This window comes from Barbus barbus, assembly GCF_936440315.1.
Source record: "Barbus barbus genome assembly, chromosome: 2".
NCBI classification, from domain to species: Eukaryota; Metazoa; Chordata; class Actinopteri; order Cypriniformes; family Cyprinidae; genus Barbus; species Barbus barbus.
The window spans coordinates 16,247,052-16,274,357 of NC_136730.1; the positions used below are offsets into that span (position 1 = coordinate 16,247,052).

Consider the following 27,306-nt stretch of genomic DNA (forward strand, 5'->3'; position numbering starts at 1 on the left):
TCATGTTACCGAATGGAGCAGACCGTTGCAATGCTACTTACAACTGGCTGAGGAAGCCTGTCACCGACCGTAGAGGATATTTATTTTTAGCGAGACTCCAGTCAGATATTTTTCCAGCTTGTTGAGAATATTTTTAAGACACTACTGTGCTGTTTTATCTGAAACAGGAGCGTGTGAGTTGGTCAGACACACGGTTTAATAGCAGACGGGTGAGACATTTTCTGTATCAATCAGCGGCTAATCCAGTAATGTGCCTGCTTTCTGGCCTGGGTACAAATCTACTGCACATTTTTCTGTTCAACCATGCTTGTCAGCTCCTGGTTTTATTAGGCCGTGGTTCAGCGTGTTTCGTATTCACTTTACCGCTTTTTCCCTGTGCCGCTCCATCTTAGCATTGCAAGAACATCAACCCTTCATGTACTCTCTGACTCAGATTTTCGTGGCAATTACACAGATCGATGGACGGACTCTCCCTCTCACCCTCTCTGTTCTCTTTCTCTCTCTCTCTCTTTCTTTTTTTTGTATCAGCTGTCAGTCATGTGGGGAACTTCTAACCACCTCCTGACAGACATGAGTGCCAGTCGTTCGTTTAGCAGGGGTTTTTATTCGGCCGCCTTCGTCCGACCTGTCACCACGGCCACACACTGTTGCCCATGCTTTCCATTGAACAGGGGCGAATGAATTAGTTTCAGAGGTTTAAATCGGCAATCAATGTCACTTGGCCCAACATAATAAGGCTTAATCGTAGATCTTCGAGATGTGTCCTGGCTGACCCTCGCGATTCGTCAGGCATCTTTACATGGCCTCATCTGGGTGGAGCGAACGTACTGCCCCTGTTTTGATTTTCCAAATGACGTGTCGCATGAATTGTGGCCTTTTTGGCATCCACTCCCGGTACTCCCTGATCCTGTCTTCCTGTCCTTCTTTGCATGTGTAATGTCAGTGAAAAATAATACATTTAATAATTTATTAATTAAAAAAAGAAGAGAAGACCTTGGAGAGAGAACACTGTAAGGAGAACAGAGAAAGCATAAAAAGCGCAGTTTAGGTTACAAAATAAAAAATAAAAAAAATCTTTGAGAAGAATTGGGGATGGGACTAGCGAACTGAGCCATTGTCCACCCAAAAAAAAAAAAAAGCATCCAGAATAGTTCAGCGTTGAAGGTATTTCCTTGATTTTCTTCCTCCACAGAAACCCTATTTATGAGATGAGAATGAAAGGGAACAAAACAGCTTTTCTTTTCATTAGACGCTGCAAATTTTCCAATTTGGTTGACTAGCGACTGGCGCAAAAAAAAAGAAAAAAAAAGCTTCCTAATTTTGGAAAAGAAAGGAATTAAGGGGACAGTGGCTAGAGAAAGCAGGGCACTGTGCGCCGGCATTCCAGATGTCCAAACGGCAGTTGTACCAGCCCAAGTTTTTCTGGGCACCGGGTGCCAATGATGACCTCATAAGCTCCAGGCTCAAGACTGTAGGCATACAGTTCTCGCTGACACTGGCTTGAATAGCCCTCAGCCTTTCATGCGTCCATTCATTCTCTCCAGTCCTCTGGCGACAAAATTACTCCCTCATAATTAGCCATTGTCCCCATTTTTGGCTAGTCTGAAAAAAAGTTTTTTTGGCTAGTCACTTTTGTGAACCCCCCCCCCCCCCCCCCCAACCCCCATTTGAACCTTTTTTGCCTGTCCATCACCCTCCATCTTGTCTAATATGTTTATTGTGAAATTGAGCAATATACAGTCCCCTTCCTCTGTCTATCTTTAGCATTCTCACTTCATTCTGTCTCTCTGTCTTCTGTCCTCGTCACAGTGGACTGTGGGAGATTTTACACTCGATTTGTTGACTCCTTTGGTATAAAGTTGGCCGCTCCGAAGAAAAGTATCTTTATAAATGACAGAGAGGACCTGTCCCTGAATGGTGCTTTGTTTACTGTTTTTCCAAAAAGGGGCCCCCACTATATTTCATCTGTCAAAGTTGCTTTTCTTTCCCCCAACAATGCTTGATTGTTTCCACGCAAAAAAAAAAAAAGCGAGAGGGACAGAGAGTAAGGGAGAGAGGAAAATAGAGAGACAGAGAGAGAAAGAAACAGAAAGTACGAAAAAAAGAATCCAGGTTTCACAGACAGGAGAATTCTGTATTATATTTTCCTGCCAAATTCCGATCTCTGTTTTCCTTCCCCTGCGCTCACAAAGGGCTCATAACTTACTGTCAACTGTGAGGGAAACCACAAAGCTCCACTGTTGCTCAGCAAATAGGCTGTGTTGCTTGATGGCTTCACTGGCTGTAAAGTTTGCTTAACTGCAGCACTGACACCAGGCACTTTGGGAACTGCCGCCCTGTAAGGCCCCGAGCGAAGGACAGAGAGAGACGGCGAGCTGCTTTTCTTGTGTCTCGGAATCGTCTCCGGTCGTACGGGGACTGAAAGAGACACGCGTGCGAGGGAGACGCTGTGTGTGTGTGTGTGTGTGTGTGTGAGCGGAGGAGCTCAACAGCTGCTCTGCCGGTGGCTCCGTTCGTGTGTGTGAGTGCACTTCGTTCAGCGTGGCGTTGGATGTGTTCTGACAAGACGTGCCGTGGCTGGGACGAACGGCCTGTCTGTGCTCGAGTGTTTTTGTGTGTGTTTGTGTGTATCAGAATTTGAGGAAGTGTTATGCCATCCAGCTCTGAAGTGGTGTGTGAAGAACAGAGAAGGACAAAACAGGCTGAGGGGGACAGTATGTGAGTGTACACACCTGATACACACTCATTCACACACATATCTCACACTCGCGGTGAGCTCAGTGGCAGGGTGTTTGAACTAAAAGTATTTTTTCACAGTTCTATTTATTTTCTTTGTAAAATTCTTACTCTGGCTATGCTTGATGTCTAGAATGCACTTTTAGAAAATACTGACTTGGTGTTCTCCTTGTAAATTGACTGTGTATTGCATTTTAAGAGATGGATATGGAGCGGAGCTACAGTGGAAAGACAGTGAAGGAGTGAGTGATGTGTGGAAGGGTTGTGAGGTTAACATTTATGGACTACAATTTAAACAGTGTTTTGATGGTTTTTTCACATGTTTAGAGGTGTCTTAGTATCACTATCTATAAGTGCACTACAATCATTAGATCATTAATTCAATTCAATTCAATTTTATTTTATTTTTATTTATTCTTCTTTGAATAATGATAATAATATTGTTTGTTTATTAATTACTTAATTTTATATATTTGTATGAACTTTTATTACTGGTTATTTTCAATACTGTTATTACAAATAATAATTCTATTAATTTATTTGTATGCTTGCTTGTTTGGATTAGAGTGTATTATTAGTACTATCTGTGTGTTACACTCCTGTCTATTATATTAGATTTTAATATTTTAAGAAATGAAGTATTATTTAATTATTATTATTTGTAGTAACTAATATCATTTTTATTTAACTAATATTTATAATGTATTTTTATTTAATTATTGTTATTTTTATTCATATGTAATGTAACTGTTGTGTTTTTATTGATATTTTTAAAAATCGTAATTTTATTTATTTACTTATAAATCAGTTAATAATTGCCATAAAAGTATCAAAATAGATGAACAACAATCGCTTTTTTTCTGAAGAGCTTGTTTTCTGTTAATATTACTACTCCTAGTTCTGAGAGACAGCGTTCTTTCCTTCTGTCTCAGGTGATTGTTCATGGATTGGTAGACTGCTCAGGTACAATGGAAGGTGATAATTTGAAGGTGCTAAACAGCTACAGCAGGGACGATAATTTTCCAGCCCAAGTTTCACAGGTGACAGAGGGTTGATTATAGGAGGTGAAGACCTTGAGAGTCTGTGCCGTCACCTGTGTGAATTGCTGTCAGAGAGACGCTCACACATGCAAACTCATGCCACTGTATGTCTCACTCTCTGTGGGACACCAGTTCATGTGTGTGCAATCTCTACAGTCATATTTAGTATTGATGAGTGAGAGTATTATATTCATTTTATGTTTAACATCGTGCTGTTGTTTGAAAATAAGTATCAGTGACTTCTGTGTTGCGTAACTGAACGCTCACCAGCCTTTATGGCCGTAGCAGCTGCTGTTAAAAAAGAATGCTGAACGTAAATCATCAGTATTCAGAAATTGTCAGGGTTACCATTTTGAATGGGTTATTTTTTTGTGTTGTTTGTTTTTGTGGTGTCGCATATTATCATAAACTTCACCATAGGAATATTACACAATACACAGTTGCTTGTATCTTTTGTGTTTTGCACGGATTTCCTTTCAGACTTAAATGCTTCCTGTTACACTTTGAATAACTGCATTGGAGTGTCCGGTTTCAGATTTATGATTAGCCTTTTAAACTCTCATTTGAAAAAAATTTAATAGCAAAGTTTTACATTGCTATGACTTTCTCCGTCCTACCTTTATGTTTCTTATTAGCCTGTATTTTGAAAGTTTTTCATGCTTTTCTGTATTTCGTGCGAGCGTATGTGTCTGTGTGTGTGCCGTTACCCGTGGAAACTTGAAGCCCTGTCATAAAGCAGCTTTTGCCATTTTTCTGCTCACCCATCGTTAGCTCCTTCAACAATGGACCTCTTGTTTTACCCTCTTTTATTTGATTATTTCTCTTCATATAGGTCTGGGTGGTGGTGCCGGAGCAAAAAACGGTCTTCTAATATTTCCTTTCAGGAGTGGCTGGTGATTTAGGGGGTCTGCAAAGGCCTGTGGTTTTGAGGGGGTGTGGGGTGACCGAGGGGAAGGGAGCAACAGTGACACCGTAGCTCAGAAGTTACTTATCACCATTGTCTATAAAAGGGCAACAGAAAGACACGGCAGAGACAGAGGAGCGGGGGGCTTCTACCGATTGAGCAGGGCGAAAGCGGATATCCCAAGACACATGGCCCCCAGTCATGAGACCCCCTGAGGAACACCAGTGCGGGGTGTCTTCTAATGCCACTAACCAATTAAACAGAGGTCAGTGCGTGATGAAACGTTAGCAGCGGCAACAATTCATGAGTCGAAGCATTCCAGGCTACATGAGAACTCATGCCGAGAACTTAACTCCTAATCCTCATAAACGTATCGCAATATTGTCAGCTATATATGGGGCCTTTCTCTCTCCCTCGGACTGCCAAAAGACAGGCTGCACTGCCCTACACTTATTGATTGGTTTGTTAGACGTCCATTGTTATTGTGTAATCAGGCCTGAGTGGGAGAGGGCTGACTGGAATTCATATGAGCCGCTCTGGCTTCTCTGATATATTTTCTGCTTAATATGCACAAAGGCCAACGCATCGGACTTATTTACTGGAGAAACAGATTGAATTATTAATAAGAATAAAAGGAAGCACTGCGGTGGCTCGCTGGACTGTTCCGTGAGTGTAAAGCAGCGTTTAATTTGATGAAATACGATGGCGTCAAGGCTATTTCCCCTCCTCCGTCAAACTCCACATACTGTTGAACCGAAGCAGGTTTTTGTTTTATGGCTCGTAGGGAGGAATTAAACGATTTTGAAGTGCGCTTAAAGGAAAAATCCATCCAGGAATCAGGCCTTTATTCCAGCTAAACGGCAGCCGCATTGTTCCAATCTCAGCCGTGGGTGCAGATTAGCCGGGTGGATGTGAGTGGGGCAGGGGGTGGTATGGTTGGGAGGGACTGAGGGGCAAAACTCATGAACCCAGCACTCAGGGGCTGAGCCGCCCTCCCAGCTCTCCTAATGAATTATTAACTCCAACTGACAAATACTGTTAAGGGGCCCTGGCTCAGATCTGTTGCGTTTTCGAGTAAAATTGCTGTAGACACATGTTACAGGAGGATGGAGTCAGCCCTTCTCTCTCTCTGTCTCTCGCTATCATGCCTCAGCAGTTTGACTGATGGCTGGAGACTGGAGGGAAAGGCCTGAGAGACTGAATATTTTAGAGGTAAAATAATACCACTTGATTTACTGTGTAATACAAAAGAAGTGCTTTGTTTCGCTCACAGTCCATTGAAGATGAAGGTGGGGGTTGTTGTGCAGGAAGCTCCAGCTCTTTGGATCCATGAATAAAAAATAGAAGCAGAATCATTCGGCCTCTCATAAGCACGCTTTCTCCTCGTCTAGCCATTGCACGCCCCTTCCGCATGCTCTGAACTTTGCTCTTAAATTTGATTTTCAATTAACGCTCTACAATTTTAGAGATCACTTTCTGTTTGATATAATTACAGGAAACAATTTATTGGCTGATTAAAATTGAGGCCTCGGTCTCGCTAAAGAAAATAGGAGCGCGGAGCGGTCTGGGTCTCCGGTGCCTTCCTCTGCGCTAACTAACAGACTTAGCTTGTTTGCACAGCTGCGGTATCCCGCTTGATTAACTTCCATTGACTTCCATTGTCCACTTCTCCTGGCTGCCGCAGAACTCATCCAAGACTTTGCGAATGTGTTTGTTATTTTTGGATTTTTTTGGTAAGCATAACAAAATTATTAATACGGAAGCTAGCGCGAGACAATAGCAGCTTGAGTTGTTGTATTTTTTTTTAAAGCTCACTTACCGAACTGTATTAAACAATTCATATCGAGAGTGTGAGGCTTAAGTGTTCAACCATGTGTGCAAATTGATGGCACGTCTTCAAATGAAGTAGTCATACTTTAAAGGGCCTAAGAGCAATTGGGCCTGACAGCCCATTGCAACCCACACATCCCTCATGCGCCGAAGTGCACGGCCGCCTCACGCATATGAACAGATTAACTCACAGTTTGGTGTTAAAATAATCTCTCCCGGTGTCAAATTTGTTTTCATCCCATGATGAGCCACATGCTGGAAAACTTGGCATGGCTGGGAGATGGAGTTCTGGAGGCACCTTTGGCTGCCTTCATTACCCAGCCTGCCTCTCTCTCATCTCCCCTCAGTCTCAGTGGGCAGTGGAAGGACATTAGCTCACCTGCAGCCCATGACCTAGAACGCCCATGCCCTTTGTCCAGGCTAATATGGCTAGCGGCAGCGTTTTGACTGTCTCTTCCGAGCCTCTCATAGATTCCTGATGTTTCAGGATCAAAACAATGAGCAACCCTGTGGTCAGCAGACGGTCGTGTGTATGTCATTGTTCATGATGTTATGAGTGCTGGCTGTCTAGTGTAAATTACTGTCTCAGAGCAGGCAATTTAAAGGCCGGTAGGAAAGTTGTCTCTTGGCCGATTCTCAACTCACCATATCAGTTGCAGCCTTTTGATTAAGTATTTAAATCAAGCGCTTAATTCGATTAGCAGGTTTTCCTTAGCAGTAGTTGTAGAGTATTTTCATAAATTTGTCTGAAATCTTTATTAATAAAATGTTTTATTTTATTTTATTTTCACTATAGTCCAATTTTAATGTCCTGGAGACACACTTTTGCGCTGAAAATGTGAGCTTGTAGGATTTTGATAAAAGAAACTCGGTTGAGTTTTACACTATATGACATGATGACTTTTGTTTGAAACAAATGAATTTACCAACCCTATTTTGTGAATTAGAAATTTGCTATAAATCTTTGCAAAGTTACCTCACATCTGTAACAGCAACCTACTCGCATTAATCCTTATGTACAACTGCAAAAGCAGAAAAGCACACTTACAACAAAATGAAGGAAAATGGCACATTTATAGACTCAATATGAACGTAATGATCAAAATCCCATTAAGTGTCTGCGCCTCAGCGTCACCGCTCTTTTTGTGGTTGGTGGCAGGGTTAGCGCTTTAATGAGAGTGTGTTATATGGTATGGTAACCCTCTTAGCACGGTAATCAGGCGTGGGGCGGAGGGAACGGGCCTGCCTTAGGCAACTCTCCAGCCGTAGCTCAGCACGTCCATTTACATTAAACAAAGGATTAAGAGGGACCCCAGTGTATGCCATTTCTCCCGCACCGAGCTCAGAGCCATTGATAGGATCTCCCCAGCTCTGATACCGGTCCAGTCATGGGGTTAGATGTGACGCGAAGGCTCAGAACAGCAGCCAAGTTCATATATATGTGATGTGAGGGGCGCTCATACAGAATGAAAGCTGAGATCCAGTATTTCCTGTCTGACATTTGTAAGACTGTTTATTCGGAATAAAGTTGTTCCATTGGAAGTTTGAATGTTTTGTGGCTTACATGTCTTCTCTGCTCTTCTTTCAGCAGAATCATGTCTTCCAAGCAAGCCACCTCTCCGTTCGCCTCAACCCCTGACGGAGGCGAGGATGGAGTGAATCAGGAGCACATGTCCTGGGAGAAAGAGGAGAACTCAGAGTCACTAGTTGCCCCTCAGCTGCCCCTGCACAATCTGCTCCACAACAAACCTCCCCCGGAGGAGCTCCAGCCAATCAGCAGCAGCGTGCCGCCCGAATCCGACTGGGACAGCCTGATGTCAGCCCAGCAGCGCATGGTGAGCCCCACTGCCAGCGTTTCATAGCTCATTTACGTGTGCTAACACAGGCTTTGTGTGTTTTTAACTTTCTAATGAGCTGTAGATGAAAGATTGCATTATTAAAGTTAGTTGGCAGGATTCAAAGAATGAGAACTGTCTGGACGAGATGATTCGTCTAGAACTCGACGGATATTTTCCATTTACGACACAATCTTACGACATTAACACAACATGGAGTAAACCTCCAGACGTATCCCACATCTATTCTTTCAAAACAAACACATACACACACACACACTGTACCCCTGTAGAGAGGAATCCTCAACCCAAGGACACAGCTAGAACAGAGCAGGCCTCTCCGGAACGCTTTTGAATGAAGACTTAAGACTTTGCGATTTGCCAAGGACTCGGCTTTGAAGTTTAAGTCCCCCACAAGTGCCTGGAGATCCCTCACACTGTAAAAGTGCAGGAGAACAACGTATTGAATTGCATTTCACATCAGAGCGATTTTATGAATCTATAAATAAAGGGACAATGAGAAAGCGGGAGTATGAGTGGGAATTCGAGGGAGTTGAGGGAGCCGCCCCCCCTCCTCCGTGGTGGTCTCTCTAGACCGTGAGGCATAGAGCCCAGACGGGAGACTGACAGCCACTTATTGTTCAATGCTTGTAAATGGGAGCTCTCCATAAACCCTCCCTCTGCTGCTGCTGCTGGCCCAGAGCTAGGTGACTCCGACCGGCCCCTGAGGTTTGAACTCCCCTGGCCCGGCAGCATCCAGACACCAGACCCCACTTTAATTACAACTTTTTGCCTTTTCTTTATCTAAATTGCAAGGGGTTTGCATTCCATTGGTGGTAACATCACAACATGTGATATCAAATGTATGTGAGGGACAGCAGGATGCACTTTTGCACCCATAGGACAGAAACATCAGGGCTTCTTTGAAATAAATATTTTTTAGCAATTAGATTAAATGGAGATCAAGTGGCAAATTTTTCTCCGCTAAACAGGTTTTCAGTTAAAAAAAACAAAAAAACTAATCCTCACATGTAAATGTAGAAGGCTTTAGCACTGCTCAGGTAATGCTGATTTCTAATTAGATTACAGAGAGCTTTTGTGATTGGTGTAATTAGAAAGGCATTTCAAAGAATTGTTACCGCACCGCTGTGGTTGGATATGCGCGGGATTATCTCTCGGCTTCCTCTTGATATAATGAGGGAAAGCATATGAAAAGTTAATTGTGCTCATTTGATGTTCAAGAGCAGCTGCTTGTGTTTGATTTGCAGTGAGCAATGCATTCACGCTCACTTGTCTTCACATGAGCAGGACATCCTGTTGTTGAGTGAGGCTTTTTCCTTCAGTGGAGTTTGTTTCAACTCTCACCTGATAAATACTTCACTATACTTTAGATAAAAACTACTGTAAATGTAATGTGAAGTATGTGCAAACTCTTAGTATGTTGAGTCATGCATTAAGATCTGGTATGTCTATATAAGTGTAGAGACATGAGACAAATCTTGTCTCTTGGTAATACCAATGTTGTCCTTCTGCAAGCATTACTATATTTGTGAGCCCAGCACTTTGTTTCAGATGTTACTATGGGGGAGGGGCATTTCTGCATTCTGGGATGAATTGATATGTGATATCATGTTATTCCGGTTTATATATTGCTGTTAATGAAACAAAACAAAACAAACCGTCTTTACGTCGTCTTTTCTTTCTTCAAAAAAAAAAAAAATCTTTCTGTGCCCAAATATATATATATATATTCAGTCATTGAAGAACTATGATCTCTGATTTTGGCAGACTTAAAAATGAAAAATCTTCTTTTACTTTTTTTGTCTTGTACAAAACAATTGAGACATTCCAGGAATCTCATTTGTAAATTTGACTTCATGCTTGTGTTAGCAGAACCTTCAGTCTATGCCAGCTGATATGTGGGATCTCATTCCATGTGTCGCTGCCACATAATCACACTGCCCTAATGCCCGTCTGTGCCCTGCTCTCCAAAACATACATCTGCCAGTTTTTTTCTCATTGATGGAGCAGTCCCACGCCAAACTCTTCTCTGTCAGGACTCCTACTCCACTCGCTAATGTGCTTTTGCACTTTATTTTTACAATCACTCAGTAGTGTGTAGACTTACTGAGCCCTGTGTAGGATCAGACAAACAGATCGCTTCTCCCTTTCGTTCTGTTTTCCCTCTCTGTGCAGTCGCTCGGGGAACACTGAACTATCAGCTGCAGACAGAAGCGCAGTTATCCACTAAACCACACACAGGTGGGACCGCAAAACAACAGCAGCTTGAGACAGGGACCAGATTTACGATGGCCTGGAGGGTTCCGCAAAGAACAGCCACCCGCTTGAGAACCAACAAATTACACTGCGCTCGAGCTCGGCTCACACACGCTCTCGTAACCTTTGCAAAGGAATTACAGCGATGACAATTGTAAAGAGAAAAGAGTTGTTAAACACCATTTATCTCTGTAATCATTTGACTTGTATTCTAAACTCACTTTCTCTAATATAAATGGTACATCTTTAGCGTTTTCTGAATTTTAAAACAGTTTTTAGATTTTAAATGTGATTAAATTGCTCTCTTTTTCATACTCTGACAGTTTAATGTCTCTTTTGACAAAAAACAAACAAACAAACTCAATCTTCTCAAACTCCTTTGTGTTCTCCTGCAGGAATCGGACAGCAATAAAGTATGTTGCTTATACTCCTTCCGGAATAACTCTACCTCTCCACACAAGCCAGAGGAGGGGGCCAGGGAGCGCGGCGACATGCTGAGCAGTTCAGCCTTCGGTACGCCAGAGCGCCGCAAAGGAAGCCTGGCCGATGTGGTGGACACACTGAAACAGAAGAAACTAGAGGAGATGACAAAGACAGAGCAAGACGGTATGGAAGGTTTCAGCATGTTTGTGTGTGTCCAGATTTAGGAATTTACATGTGTGAGCAAATGTTCTTTTCCTCTTAGTTTGGTGTTCATCACTCTCCTCAGTCACTCTGTTTTCCTCGTTTGCCGTCTCTCCTTCTGTATAACTCTGTATTCTTTCTTCTTCGACATAATCCATCTCTTTTCTCCCACCGTACACACGCACACATGCAGTCTTTTAACCTGGGAGGACTGACGTGGCTATGTTTTCCAGTTTGTTCTGAACCGAGTCCAGTGTGACAAAGAGTGGGTGGCACTACCCCTCAGCTTAAGTGTGGTCTCCGGACGATGCCAAACCAAACTCTCAGACCATAAAACACACGCCACGACCTGACGCCAGGAACATTACCTTTTTATTCTTCAGTACAGACGACAGCATTCATGCCGCAAAATTCATCTACAGACCAACTCAAATAGCTCCAAGAAGACTTTTTTCTTACATGTGTTTAGGGCCCAGAAGTATCCAAGGATTTGGCAATTCAATTTGAATGATATAAAATGATATAAAATACATATGTGTAGTGTAATAATTTTGTTATATGAAGGATTTATGCATTTGGGCACGTTTTAAGTTGTAGTTTCTACAGCAAGTAAAAGTAAAAATCCAGTCCTGTGGCTGAAAGGAGTATCTACTGTAGTTAATTGATTACATTTGTTATTTTGTTTTATTTATTTATTTTTAAATAATTTTAATGAATAGTTTGATGCAGATCATGCCGCAGTGGAGCGAGTCCTCTGGGAGAACGACCGAAAAGCAAATACTGGAAAGAGTTGCTGAAACGGTTCCTATCCTCGTAATTAGTGTAAAGCAGAAACCTATACAAACCTACACACACACACACACACACACACACACACTTAGACAGTATTGCTCCTTGGGGAGATACTAGTCTCATTTAAGCATCTGGGGAGCTCTTAGCCCGAACACTTGATCAGAGGAATAAATTAGGCCATAATTTAGTTAAAAATATTTTTTCATCACATTTTTTTTTCTCTCCCGTTCTGTGAAGGACTTCATATTAATTTAATCGTATTTGTTTATGGTCGGTTTCATTATCGCCAAGGGTTAAATAAATATTTTGAATAAGAAAATAGGACAAATTAAATAAATCTGAGTGAGAGGCTGTCAGTCATGAATATTTTCATATTTATAATTGATATAGAAAATCATGACAGGCCATCCATTATCATAAAGGAGCTTCATTTTGTGGGGCGGTGTGATGAAATAATTTAACAGCAATCTACATTTCTGTGAACTGATTTAAAAGATTTTTTTTATCTAAAACTATTTCCACCTATAATTTGCCTGTCTGTCAATTAAGGTGTCGTACTAAACAAAATGCAGTTTTGGAAATACCACTTAAAGTGACTTGCTGTATAACATTTAACTGAAAAAAAAGGATTTTGATGTGATTTTTTTCCCCCTCCTTTTTTCTCACCTCTCCAGCTTAATGGTAACCAGAGATAGTGTTCAATTTTCAATTAATTTCAAGTTCATTTGTATAGCGCTTTTCACGATACAAATCGTTGCAAAGCAGCTTTACAGGAAATAAAATTTCTACAATATATTTAGTAGTGGCTTGTCAGTGGTGACTATGTAAAGCTGATGTACATATGGCAAAAATGTACGGTAAAAATCAGTTAATGACGTAATCAAACAGACGATGAACACTATTAACAGCAATGATTATATGTTGCAATCAAACTTATAACAAAATATGGTAGTTCTGTGTGTTGTTTCAGGGTTGGCATCATCTGAGTTCCTCTGAGGGGTTGGCATCATCTATTCTCGGGTGTTCGGTCATCTCGGATCTTTTAAGGGTTGGATCCAGACTGAAGCTTGTGTAATTCCTAGTGACATCCCATGGCACAAACAGAGAAACAAATAGAGACAAGATTAGCATAGCTGCTGTTCCAACCAAGTAAAAATGATTTGTTCAACCCAAGCTAAAGAATAATAATGTGCATTTGATCAGATATAACTGCAGTACAAGATTATGAGATGCATTATACGAATGCTCGACTAAATGTGTCTTTAATCTAGATTTAAACAGAGCAACCCTGAACATTATCAAGAAGGCTATTTCAGAGTTTGGGTGCGAAGGGTTTGTGTCCTCATAGGTTCCTCCTGTTGTTTCTAGTAAGGTGGTATTTAAGATGTGCTCTCAGACCTCTGTGTACTAGGGTGCTATGCTAATGAGCCCCAGCTGGTATGGCCGGTTGCTGCAGTAATTGAAATGGTCAAGTGCAGCTCGTAATCCTGAAGGCCCGTATGTTTAGTGCAGGCAGGAAGAGGGTGCTTCACTTCTAGTGTACAGCTGTGTTAATCTGCCCTTAATAATGGAGACAGAGCCGACCTCATGCCTCCACGCCTCATGCCACAATCTCCCCCGTTGCACAGAAATTAGTTCCTGAGCTCGAGAGAGACGAGAGGCATGCAGAGTTCAATACGTTAGCGCCGAGATGCTGGAATGGAGCGGTTCTGCGTCCTTGAGGACGTCTCAGTTTGGTGCAGCTGTAAGGGAATCTTCAAGCCCGCAGTACCTCAAATGTCAGGATTAACCCCTTGCGTGACTCCGAAAGCAATTGAGTGAGCCATGTGTTGTCTTAACGACAAAGCATGTTGTTATGTTATGAGAAGCAAAGAATGGATGAGCTAAAAATATCACTCATCTTAGTCTCTTATTAAGGGAACAACTGTAACCTTTCAGTAACTTGCTTGGCTAACTGGCTTAAGGTCAAATTAGAAGTGCATCCGACATTGTGTACTGCATTTGATGGACAGTAGCAAGTCATTCAAATATTGTTCACTTACTTCTCAAATCTGCAGGTCGAAATGTACAAACTTGCAGTAGCAGAAGATGAAACTATTGCTGCTTCTGTTCTTTGTTTGAACACACTTTTAAATCACTGCCATTGCCAAGCAAAAATTTAACCATCTCCTTCCATCCTTTCAACAAACCTTGGCTCTCGTGATCGCTTTGGGTCATAAGCTTTGAAAATGTTATTGTGTAGGCAGCACATACTGCAGTGAAGCATAATGCTTTGTTCGTAAAACAGTGTCTTTTGATTTCAGTCAAGTAGCCATATATTAGGACATACTTGAAAGGATGCATTCATATAGGAGCACACTGTATTTCATACATCTTTACACACACTTAATTGAATGTGCACCGGGGCCCTAAGAGTCAACCGCTCTCAAATTCAATCAGACCTATTAGAACCGTACCGCAGGTCAGTGAAACTGGACTGTCATCTCCATCTCTCCTCTCACTAACAATCCTTAAAGTGCCTTAAGTGCTTGTGACCGCTCTAATGAATCAAAATATCCTGCCTAGAGGACTGCATTAAGCTGAATAGTCACCTTCGCTGTAAAAGCACCTCATCCACTGAGGAGGTCTTGGGATTTTTCTGTAACTGGTATTGTAAAACATTATTTATAGAGAGCTCTCTGGTGCTTGTTGATAGTTTAATTATAGAGGAAAAATCTAAACAAAAAGAAAGTAAAATAAACAGGACGAGGAAAAAATAGTGTCCATTATAATGATTCAAGGTGACTTCTGGGATTCACAAGTAATTAAGGTCTTTTTTATGAAATGTACTTAAGTAATGAAATTTGATGTAAGAGTCCTTCACTGGGTTGGTTGTTTTCATTGTTGCAGTTATGTGGTATTCTTCCGGCGCTTTTATGAACACTCCTCTTTTAGTGGGGTGATTCTTTGACCTCTATTTGGATGAACCGCACTCACCCTTATTCAACCTTGAATTGATTTGTTTGCAGTTTAATGCTCCAAATATCTGATTTGTACATTGAGCAGCATGCTTAGACAGGGCCCATTCTCTCTCACCAACTTACTCAACAGTTATTTGGGGTTGATGAAGCATGATTTTATTTTATTTTATTTTATTTGTAATCAGCAATAACAGAAAAATAATTATTGGCCTATTTTTAGTGAACAGAATTTTAATATGGGTGCATCCCAAGTTTTCTTTTTCTTTACTTCAACATTCCCACATCACCTTGCAGCAGATGTAAAGATCTAGAGAGAAGCACCTAGTCAAGAAGGCACGCTGCCTACTGCTCTAGTTTGGGCACCAGTGAACCAATGGCTCTGCCAACTTAGTCAGCAGTCTTGTATTGGCAGGATTGGCCATGGCTGCTGGTAATAGCTTGTTAGCTGTTAATCCACGCTTAGAGCCCTGTTCGTTTGAATGCCAGCATTACATTTTGCAGGCAGTTTGGTGGCAGGGGTTCATTTTGATGGCTGAAAAATAGACCATCCACGCAGCATGTCATTCCTCTGTGATGTCTAGTCAGTGTGCACTGCTGAAGACCACACACAAAAACTATCAGTTTTAATTGATGCATTTTACTTTGTTCATAAAATATCAGCTTGTTTGCCAGAATAATTTGTTATATAATGTTTCCATAGCCCTCATTGAATAGTTAAAAGACAAATTCCCTTGAATAGTTAAAAGACAAAAAAGCGTGGAAACATGCTCTTTCTGAGTTTCTTGTGTCAGCGTCCCTACACAGTTGTTCAACCCCGTGCACCCTTGCACCTATTTTTCCATGTAAAAGTGAAAGGGTAAGGTTGTTAGACACACTTAGAAATATGTCAGAAGCCAACAGGTGTAGAAAAGGCACTTTCTGAAACCGAGTGAATTACACCGGCAGGAGTGACCCGGGTGACAACAGGAACAGTTGCTAATGTGGCGTGGATGAGGGCTTTCTCTGGGGTGGCAACCCTGAGACCTCTGAGGGCGCAGAGGAGAGGCGAGGTTAGCAAACAGCTCTATACACCTGGAGCTTTGTGTATTGAGTCAGAGTTAATGAGTTTAGCAGGGGGGCAGATTCTTGATTGCCTCCATCCCACGTAAAGCCTGATCTCTGGGGCAGGGGGATATTTCCAGAGCCCTCTTGCCCTGCGAACCTTAGCCATTTGAGCAGCAGGTGAGCACCAGTGTGCATTTGAATAACAGCTGTGTGTATGTGTGTTACCTTCCTGATCTGCTCTATGGGGGCTATCTGTCCTCAAAATCTCTTTTGAAGCACTCATTCTTCTGTTGACGTATGTTAGTGAAGGCATTTTTTAGGAATCCACCCCCCTCCCCTATATTTATAAATTTCTAACTGAAATCTGTCCTTTTTTCTCTTTTCTTCAACATCCATCCCAATATCTCCAGGCTGCATGTGTCTTTTCCCCATCGAGATCGGGAGATTGATGGGTTTGGGCAGCGGGAGAATTGAGTGCAGAAAGCTGTTTTACCGCATGCCATTTTGGTTGCATTTTTATGACCCTCTTGAAAGTGTTCTTGTTGAAATCTCTGGCTGCCCTGTCATCTACTTAATTAAGTAGATTTCTACCTAATTAATAACCATCTTTGTTGTAATGATATGTGGCACTGGACCTAGGCTTGGTGCATACTCAATGAGGTCAACCTTTTTTAATTTCTTGGCTAGTGTTCGGACCAAACCTGAGATCTGGAAGCGTGCTTCAAACGCAACGTTCCATCGCTCTGTTATGTCAGTCCACCAGTCCCTCGGGTAGAGTACACTGGGCCAAACATCAATCTTTGGAAGTTTTCTCGCCTCTTACACGCTTCCGGCTACCTTCAACTGAGCTGCTTGTCTAAATGAAAGCGTATGGGTTTTATTAATCCAAGTGTTCTCGTACACATGTTCAAAGTATGTTAGTTACTCTTCAGAGTGATATGTGGATCTCAAGAGTTGGCAGGTAAGCTAGTGTGCGGGTGAGTTGGTAACGTAGTAAAGAGCGAGATCTGGCCCATCACTTTTGTTTGAATAGGTAATGTAAATCTGCTGGGGTTGAGCAGACATGAGCTGGAATGGCTTGTTAGGACACATGATCAAAAGCTCGTCTCCCTGCTCTCCGCTTCTTGCCAGTCAACTCTCTTGTCACCCTCCGAGGCAGATGTTAAATCGATTTTTTATTTTTTTTTATGTTGCGGGCATTCTGCCACTCTCTGGACTTTGACAAAAATGATAGCTCTGACGACTCCTGTCTTTCCCCTCAGAGAGAAAGCTGTCCTACTGACAAGCCTTCAGCACCAAAAAAAAGAGGATTGACTGATACAAACAGACTCTGGCAGCTCTGTTCAATCCCTATCAAAACCCTCCGCAGCCTGTAGGCTTCATATCAAACATCCATAACACAAACACGCTTCCCAGAGGACCGTGTGACAGGAAGGACAAATCGTTCCCCTCCTGACTGCCGAGTGCGGACCTCCAAAACTCTATCCATGCTCCAAATAGAGTGCTCCTCTTTCAGATGACAAAACAAGCAGCTGCTTCTGCCTCACTGTGCCATTCTCTGTGTCCGTATCACCTTCCTTCTTCTCAGATTCCCATTAGTCAACAGTAGCAACTGCTGCAGAGCATTCCAGGAGCCATCTTCTCTCTCGAGCTCAGCTGTTGACTCTGTCCCTCTTGTGTGGGACCAAGAACAACGCTTCCATTGTGCCAGTCTCTGTCATTGAGCTGGGGCTCTCCTGATAGGAGGAAACGGGTGTTTCAGGGAGACAAATCACAGCCAGGGCTCCTGAACAGAGCTCCATTTGTCCCCCCCTCACACTATAGGTACGTCTCCTCAGCCGTGAATGAGACTTTCTTACACTGCACTTCATATACCTTGTACTTCATAAAAAAAATTATATTATTATAAATGCAACACATTATAAAAATGCATGTTATTGTGTGTGTGTTGTCTCAATTTTAATTTTATTTCTAAGATTTAAATTTAAAAAAGACAAAAATATTCAAAATGCTTTTTTTTTATTTGCGTATTGTTTGTATTTATAACACAGCATTAATGTTAGGGATTATAATAAATAAATAAAAAATCCTTATATAAGTATATCACAATATGGAAAGGGATTATTATTTCATTTTATGTTTCTAAGATTTCAATTCATTTTTTTCAAAAATATTTAAGATTTAGACAACATTCAAAATACTCATTCTTTGCATATTGTGATATATTTATATAAGGATTATTTTTTATTTATTATAATCCCTAAATATGCCATGGTCTGAAACAATATCTTGACACTTTTGTACATGCACACTTAATATATCCGAGTGTCATTAATTAATAAATATATATCCAAATGGCATCTGCAAACAAATGTTACATTTTGTCAAAAAGCATTCTAATCATTCTAATTGATTAAAACATTCAATTGTGTTTTTTTAAACTAACCAAATGGATGAATCCCAAAGTAAAGGTCCAAATCATTTTTGTCTTAAGTTTGAACACAATATTTATGTTGTTCTATTACTTAAAAACTATTTTCTGAGAATCTTAAAAAATAAATAAATAAATCTTGCTATGTACCTTCTTTTTATTAATAAAGTGACATTCATACATGTTTGGATGTGGCTAAAATCTACAAAATACATTTTAGGGCCACTGTAATAGGGTAGGATGAAAGTTCTGAGTGTTGTCCCAAGCAACAGTGTTGACAAGGACAGTGTTGAGTCCTGCTCTTGTTTAACAGCAGTGTTGGAATAGCGGTATATGTGTAAAGCAGTACTGGAATGGAGTTGTTTTAATGAGCAAGCATCTTTATGTTCCCCTCTTGGTATTTGGATTAGCACAGTGAGAAAAGCAAAATGCTGATGCCTGAGAAAAGAAGACCACCCCATTAATTAGCCTTAAATCTGTCACTGCACAGCTGAACGCTGCCGGTGGAAGGCGCAGGACCCTTTATGTAGATTAAAAGCGGTCAGAACGAGATGAGCTTGGACTTAACCTGTAAAGCGTATGTGTATTTGCGCTATACGAGTGTGAGATCACCACCACCTGCCTCGTACTCAGTTCCCAGGCATTGACTGCACATAATTGGACAAAAGAGCCGGTGTCATCTGACTAGGATCAAAATAGTGTCAGTGTAACTCACACTGTAGCCACAGACGGGCCAGTGTGCCCAGCTAATGATTTCAGGCCTCATAGCAAGACTTGTTTTATAAGACCCAGCTACATCAGCTCCATCTGGTTGCTAATACCACCACCCTTCCTGAAATTCACAGACACAACAGCTAACACAAGCCCTTCTGTACACACACATACGTTGTTTTCTTTCTCCAACAAATTAAAGACATATTTCACTCAAAAAATTCTAATTCTACCATTTATTCACCCGTATGACTTAATTGTATCTGTTTTTCCTGTCCACATAATAAACATCAGTGCGGTCCAGTGTTGTTTTAAACATTTGACATTCATTTTACAGACAAAAAATGTAAAACATCATCTTCTATGTTCAGTAGAAGTAGAAAGTTGGAACAACATTTTATATATTCATTTAAATTTGGATGAATTAAAAGATGAGCAATACACATCCACCCGATATGTTGGACACGACAAAACGTTTACGACTCATCTGTCTCCTTGTGTCTTTCTCTCTTTTGCTCTCTCTTTGTTCAATAAGGTGCCATGGGATGAGATGGGATGTCAGAAAAAACAGATAGAAACATGTTTTATTGCTCGGCGAATGCTGCGGCTCGGATCATTGTAATTATTCGCTGAACGCCATCTCTCATTGGGAGTGGCCCCCATATAATTTTAAGTCTGTGTAGGTCGAGTGGTTAATACATTTTAGGACCCTGTCATCCATTACATGTCATGAAGTTCCAATGATAGCTTGAAGTTATGAGTTTTAATTCTAATTAATGGTTTTAGCGGGGTGGGAAAGATTTTTTTTTTTTTTTTTTTGGTAAAATTCCATCTTCTGCAATTTGTGATTTGGGTAGCAAGGCACACTTTTCTCACTCCTTTAATTTCTCAGAGTGCCCTGCCTGAGGATGTCTTCTCCTCAGTGGTCTGGGTCTGGCATTGCATGGCATATATTTTCCCCCATATATATTTTTTGTGTCTCCGTCCCTCACACACTTTCTTTTTCCCATTCTTGAGAGGTGATGAAGAAATGAGCTTAGCTCCATGTGAAACAGCAGCGTTTTCCGTGTTCTCACAGCATGTTGCGGTGGATACGACCCCACAGCAGAGAGAAAAAGAAACGGGTCGATTTGAAAGAAAATACGTGGCCATTGTTGCAGAACCACACAGCACACAATGGTACATTGAGTGTGTTAGCTGTAGAAGGCAAGCAGACTTGTGAAGAATTGAAATTCTTAACCTTTTGAAGTATGGTTACTGCTAACTGCGCCGTGTCGTCACAACCTCTCATTCAGTGTTGGGTAACTGTAATTAAATTACTTATCCACTGAAAAAGTAAAGTAAGGGATTACTGTTCAATTTGATGTAATTTACTTACAGTTACTTATAAAGTACTTGCATTACATACAGTAAATAATTTCAACAGTTCTAAAATCAATATTGAATTTGAAATCTAAATTTACTGTCTAAAGATAAAATTGAATGCATTGGCTTTAACCCTCCGCGTGCCAGCGCGTTCACTTTCAGATTTTCCTGACTCACAGAAAAACCTTAAATAGCCTACTCAGTTACACGTAAGACTAAAATCAATCGAATCTAAAAAGCTTGAAGTGCCTACTTTTAAATTAACTAATTCAAATCAAAAACTAATATTTCTGATTATGTAATACCTATGAAAGTAAACTGAGACCAGTCTTTCCCGTATAAGCTTGTAATTTCTATGTTTAAATGAACAAATTCAAATTGAAAACAAATATTTCTGATTATGTAATCTGTATGAAAGCGAGGTACAGTCTTTCCCGTATCTGAGCTCATTATATGTAGTCACCTGCGCGCAAACGCCCTCACATAGATACAAAAAAACAAAATCAAGATTCATCTAATTTTCATCATTTTTGAAACTATCAGGAATTTACCTCATAAGAACAGCGCGATCTGACATGGCTTTATTCAGCAGAGAAGATCATTTCTGTCATTTATTCGTATTGGTTAACGTGTTATTTTTACATAAACCTGTACGGATTTTACTAGTTGGGCTTTTCCTGAACATCTTGCCAAACTGAAATGTATTGTTTAACTTTTAAGTTTTTTTGTTATTCATTTATTTTGCAGAGTATTTCTATTTGTTATCCAAAGAAGGTTACATAAAAATTGTAATTGTATTGCAGTTGTTTTAAAGCTAAAAGGCTAAACTATTCTATGTTTGACTCAAATTGAAAGAATAAAGAGTTTAATTTCTATTAAGGTTTATATGGATTTTAAGATGTAGCCTAATTAGCGATTTGAATAATTAAGTTACTTATTGAGTAACTAAGTTACTTTTCAGACGGAGTAATTATTAAAGTAATTTAAATACTATATTGATGAAGTAATTAGTAACTGTAATGAATTACTTTTTGAAAGTAACTTACCCAACACTGCTCTCATTATACTTGCTCGGATATCAACAGACAAAGAAACTACATTTCATCCATTTAAAAATTCACATACTTCTCATAGTGTCCAGCCCTGAAGTGGATAGATCGTGTCTGTATTGTTCAATAGTACTCTACAGGCGGATTGTATTGCCGTGTGCAGCTTTGTGGGCTGAACCCACCAGTCACTGGTGGTCTGTGAAGTAGTGAGAGTGTGCAGTTACACGATAGCGTGTGTGCGAGAGAATGGAGGTCGGCGGCTAAAAATAGTGACCTTTTGGGCCCGTGTGTGGGAGCGCTGAACTCTGACATGCTGGTAAACAGAGTGCGCTGCACGGGACCATAAACATTTTTAATTGTTGCCTCATGAAAGCGGAGAATGTCAGTGGCAGCGGCAGAAAATATGCTTCCTTAATTAGTCAAGTGAGTTTTACAAAGAACGAAGAAGCCTCCTTTTAACTTGCACTTTTTAATGCACTCATACAGCACTGTTTATTACTGTAAAACAGTTCACTCGTGGCTATAAAACACTAGTTCGTTTTAGCACATACCTAGTTTACTAAAGATCATCAATTTGAAAGCTTTTTTTTTCTGAAACATTAAACATTAAGACTTTAAGAAATGAAACACTCTGTCAATTACTTTACCGAAAGCGTGCATATAAACCGAGCCGTAATGTTTTTATGCTTGAAATGTCTTCTATTTGAATGTTACCAGCAAGGTTATAATCGTTAACGAAAACGAACGAAAAAACGAAAACTAGGTGGGAAAAAACATTGTCGTTAACTGAAATAAAAATAAAAACGAGGCATTACAAAAAAACGATAACTAACTAAAACTGTAATGTGTGTTTGGCAAAACTAACTAAAATAAAATAAAATTATAGAGTAAATGTCCTTAGTTTTCGTCTTTGTCAAGGTCTTTAATTTTTAACGCTATTTAGAACATGCAGCGTATTCGTTCAGCTGCATTTCCTTTCCCTGCTCTCCCTCCGCCTCTCTGTCACTCATGTGTCTCTCACATGCGCGCGCGCGCGCACACACACACACACACACACACACACAGCCCCTCCCCTCCGTGCACACCGCGTCTCCATGAGAACGACTTCGTTCGACGTTGAAAGTTCGCGAAAGGTTGGTATCTCCACCTCTTGAACACATTCAATCAAACATTAATTAAAATATTTTAAATTCTGAATATAATTTTGTCAGTGTGTTAATGTTGACCCGAGAAGCGATTATGCCTCCTTTAGAAAGTTAACTAGTCGCAAGTTTGAGGTAAAATGCACTTTTTGGTTGTGGTTGTCGATGTCAAAACACTATATAAGCTGTGATTCAAATATAAAATAATGTTATGTATTTTTTTTACTTTTACACTGAATGTTTGCTGCTTCAATCCAGATGAGTAGGCTATTGACTGTAGGCTATAGGGTAAATTTAGTATAGGGTGTGAAAATTGTACAGCTGTGGTATTTGTAGGGTGTGTAGATTCTAGAACGTGTAGATTTTTTTGGTACGGCGTGTGGATTTTTTAAGAGGTATTCTTACACATGCTCACACACTCTCGCACACACACACACACACACACACACTCAAGCAACACACACACACGCACACACACTCTTGCTCACTCACTCGCACACACACACACACACACACACACACTCTTGCTCACTCGCGATCGCACGCGCAAACACTCACCCATGCTCACTCACTCACGCACACACCCACGGCACACACCCACACTAAAAAAAATTGAAAAGCTGTATTTTAAACAGGTGATTCATTAATGCAAGGGACTTACATTATTTTGTTTACCATGTTGGAACTTGTCGGGACACAAGTTTATTTTTTATTTTTATTAGTTATGTTCTTTTCTCAGATTGAGCTCCCTGACAATCTTGACAGAAATGTCTTGTGTGGCTCAAAAATGGGTTGAATACATGTGGTTCATGTATGTCTTCTTTAGTCTGTTGGCTATTTTGTTTTTTTCTTGGCACACGTACGTCACTTACACATTTTGCACTTACTGCGGAGACGGTTTACATACATATTATTTGTGCCCATATGTACATTTTATGTACTGGTGTTATTGTTGAATACATATTTTCTAAAATTGTATGATGGTTTTGTTGAGTTATTATTACACAATACTTTTTCTGACCTTTTTGAATCTTGCCCCTGACAAATAACCCAAATTACAAAAAAAGACTAAAACTAACACTAAAACTAATAAAAACTAAACTAAAACTAAGCATTTTCAAAAAATAAAAACTAAACTAAACTAGCAAACTCACTTTAAAAACTAATTAAAACTAAACTGAATTTGAAAACAAAAAGTCAAAACGAAATAAAAATAAAAACTAATGAAAAATGCAAAACTATAATAACCCTGGTTACCAGCACATCATCTTTTTGACGCCACGTTTTAACTCGCCGTATATTGTGGAGAGAACCCCTCAAGCACGTCCAAGTTGCTCCGGCAAGAAATAAAGTTTCAGTGACGACTCAAGACAGTTGGCTTCCCAGCAAATTCTAATCTATTCATGTGGATCCTTCAGTTTCTTTTTGTCCCTAGCACCCATTAATTTACTAAATTACTCTGAGCCGAAATGATCACAGTAAGCGACATTATTCACACGTTTTTATTAATTCAACGTAGACGAATAAAAGTGAATGTTTTGAAGCATTGATTAGCAGAAGGGTTTATATCTGACAGTTAGATTGCAGGGTAGCCAGCATAAAAATGGCTCCTCTGCAAGGTACCCGGTAATTTAATTCTTGTGTGAAATTATTATAATTTATTACAGTATGTGGGCTCTAATGATTACCGACATGAAATGGAATTTATAAATTAAGATTAAATCTGCATATCTGTTCTTATTTTGTACCTTCACATGCGCTCAAGCCTGTCAGCAGGATTTCAAGATGATTTCATAAGATGCAGTCTTTGTGTATTTTTATTTTTTATTTATTTATAAAAAAAAAAAAAGCACCATTGATTATAGTTCGGTAGACAAAATCCCAACACTTGAGAAGCATCGTAATGTTGTAGAAATGGATGAGGAATTTATTTTGGTTGTAGATTAGAAAATAAATACACTTATAATAAAATAAACATATAATAAAATAAACATAAAACAAAGATTTACACAATAGACAAGGAACAAGATGTGACACAAAAAGGCTACATACTAAGTTATTAAATATGAGAGTTTATTTTTTTGTCTAAAGTTTATATCCTAAATGAGAGACAGTCCTGAGAAAATGTTTTTCATTTTTCAACCCATAAAAATAGCAGTAGTTACCAACAGTGTTATTATTTTTAGCACACCCTCTCAAATGAATAAAGAGAAATAGACCATTTTTGTCTACATTTGTGCTGTTTTTCATAAGGAGGATAATCTTTGGATTTTGATTCAAAAAGGAAATTTGTGAAGTTCTTTGACTGAATGAAGTTTTTCCTGTGTTTGCTGAAGATGTTTCTTGTTGTGAGCAGCAGGCAGGAGCAGAGCAGTTGGGGTGGGCCGCCTCTGAGGGCTCGCTCAGCCTGAGAGGAGGCTAAAGAGGACAGTGGAGAGAAAGTTCATTTTGCTATCCAAGCATTAAATGGTCCTAGTTTTCTTAAAAGTGACCTTGTGGGGAAGGCAGCACAGCCGAGCCCCGGCACAGCTCCTTCCAGCTGCACACATGGCATCCATCGGGGCACAATCACGCGCAGTCCCAACACCTCAGGCTCGGACATATGTTGAGTTTTATTTCATTCTTCTGACATTAATCCTATTCACCAGCTGTTCTGCCAGCTGCCACTCTCCAGCTTAAGAGGAGATTGCAGTTTTGGGGGCTCGGAGTATGGGCTTATCTTGGCTCCTGATCTCGCCACACTAAGTTCTGATTGGATTCCCTCCTCCCCCCCAACTGCATCTTGGGCCCCCTCCCTTTCCTCCCTCCTAATATCTCCCTCCTCTTCTCAATCTGTAGGATCCTTGAGTTGTACTTCTCTCTCTAGAAATCTCTCTTTCAACTTTGCTTTAATTTTGTTTCGTTCTCCTCCTCCTGTTAGGGAAGGGAGGCTCCAGGGGTGTGTTTTAATCGCCTACCCAAGTCTTCATTTGGACGGCTTGCCTTCAGAAGATGCTGACCCTCTGCTAGTGTCTTGCTGTCTTCACCAACATTTATTATTCAGTTTTCTTCTTGTATTTGGTGCCCAGAATCCCTCTCCTTCTGAGGGTGAGGGTTCCTGGCAGAGTGTCTTCCCAGCGCAAACATGCCACAAAAATACTTTTTTATCCACAGCTTTGATTGAACTTGAACTCTTTATTTCTTCTCTTTCGCATATTTCAACTTTATCTCTCCCATTCACGTTACTAATCAGCATGATTTACTGGCCAGCGTGAATTGATCATCGGTGGCTGCTCACTTTAATAATTCAACTCTGATTAGTGCCGAGTCCTGCAGTAAAATGGATTGAGGAAGAGGTCGTGTGCTGCCCTGCTCAAGAGGTGAAGCCTCTTGGGAGTGGTTAATTCATATGTGCTTGATAGACACGTGTCCTGTTTAGATAGGTCAGGAATCGTGCAATTGCCAGGACGATGGGGTCAGCGCTGAGATTAGCACCTCAGATCTGCCAAATAAAGACAATGACACTATAGCCATGTGCTATTTTTAATGTATGTCTTTTTATAACACAGTCAGTTTCCTCGTAATTGCAATTGAGCCTCCAAAACACCAAAAATGTTTTTGAAAAATAGTGGAATAAAATATATTATGCAATTATAACATTTTAAAATTGCAACATTTATAATGAATATTATCATTATTAGTAGTATTGGTATTATTGCTGTTGTTGTTGTTTTTAATGTTATTATTAGTAGTAGAAGTAATAAATAACTAATAATACTAAAAGGAAATAAAAGACTTTCTAAGGTTAGTCAGTCTATTTACAGCAGCTGTCGACAGGAGGTAATGGCAGCGTGGTGTTCGAGCAGCCTACAGGTGACTAGCTGAGATGCTCACTAAGTGGAATAATGAATAGTATTAGGTGTCAATTAAATCAAGCCTTCCCCGAGGTGCAGGTGCTCGACAATATACTGACACATCTCAAGGAGCTGAAGCCTCTTCACCCATGCATGCCAATGGGTGCATTTGCATATTAAAGAACCAAAATTATTTAACCGAAGCAAAAAAAACATGCAAAAAAGAAAAAAGGGGCTTGTGGAAATGATCGAGGTTATTAAAACTGTTGACAGGGAAAGAAGGTAATTGGTAGAAAATGAGGGAAACGCTACTGTTATACAGTGTTGTGCGCGTGTGCGTACGTGTTTTCTCTCTGCCATGATTTTTATGTTTTTTTTTTTTCAAACCGACTCTTCTTTTTAGCTGTTAGCATTGTGCGTCGTCGCCTGGGTGTGTAACCTATTACGTTTAGATTGCTCCCTTGCAATTAGTGCCCTTTTTGTCCTCACTTCAATAACGGCGTGATTATGGAGACTTCAGGAGCATTCGCCGCCGCCGCCCCAGCTAACAGCTGTTGTCTCTGGAACTAACGACGGGAACGACAAAACATGTTTTCTTATGCCGTTTCACTTTCCTGTCTGCCTCTTGTAATTATTATACTCTTATTTTGTGTGATGATGGAGTCTTGTTTTAGTGGCTCTGTGATTAAGACATTCAGAAGATTTTCCCTCAGTGTTCTGTGCTCGCTTGCGT

At 40.3% G+C, this 27,306-nt stretch overlaps 1 protein-coding gene across 9 annotated transcripts in view; it reads left to right on the top strand.

The window, feature by feature from the left end:
* Positions 1-27,306, top strand: part of LOC306886519 (transcription factor SOX-6-like) — a 152,483-nt gene that overhangs the window by 45,534 nt on the left and 79,643 nt on the right. For all 9 annotated transcript variants that reach the window (XM_079443689.1, XM_079443690.1, XM_079443685.1 and 6 more), the window contains 2 exons: positions 8,099-8,345; positions 11,018-11,228. In XM_079443689.1, coding sequence (XP_079299815.1) covers positions 8,099-8,345; positions 11,018-11,228 — 458 coding nt within the window. The remainder of the gene's footprint in view (positions 1-8,098; positions 8,346-11,017; positions 11,229-27,306) is intronic.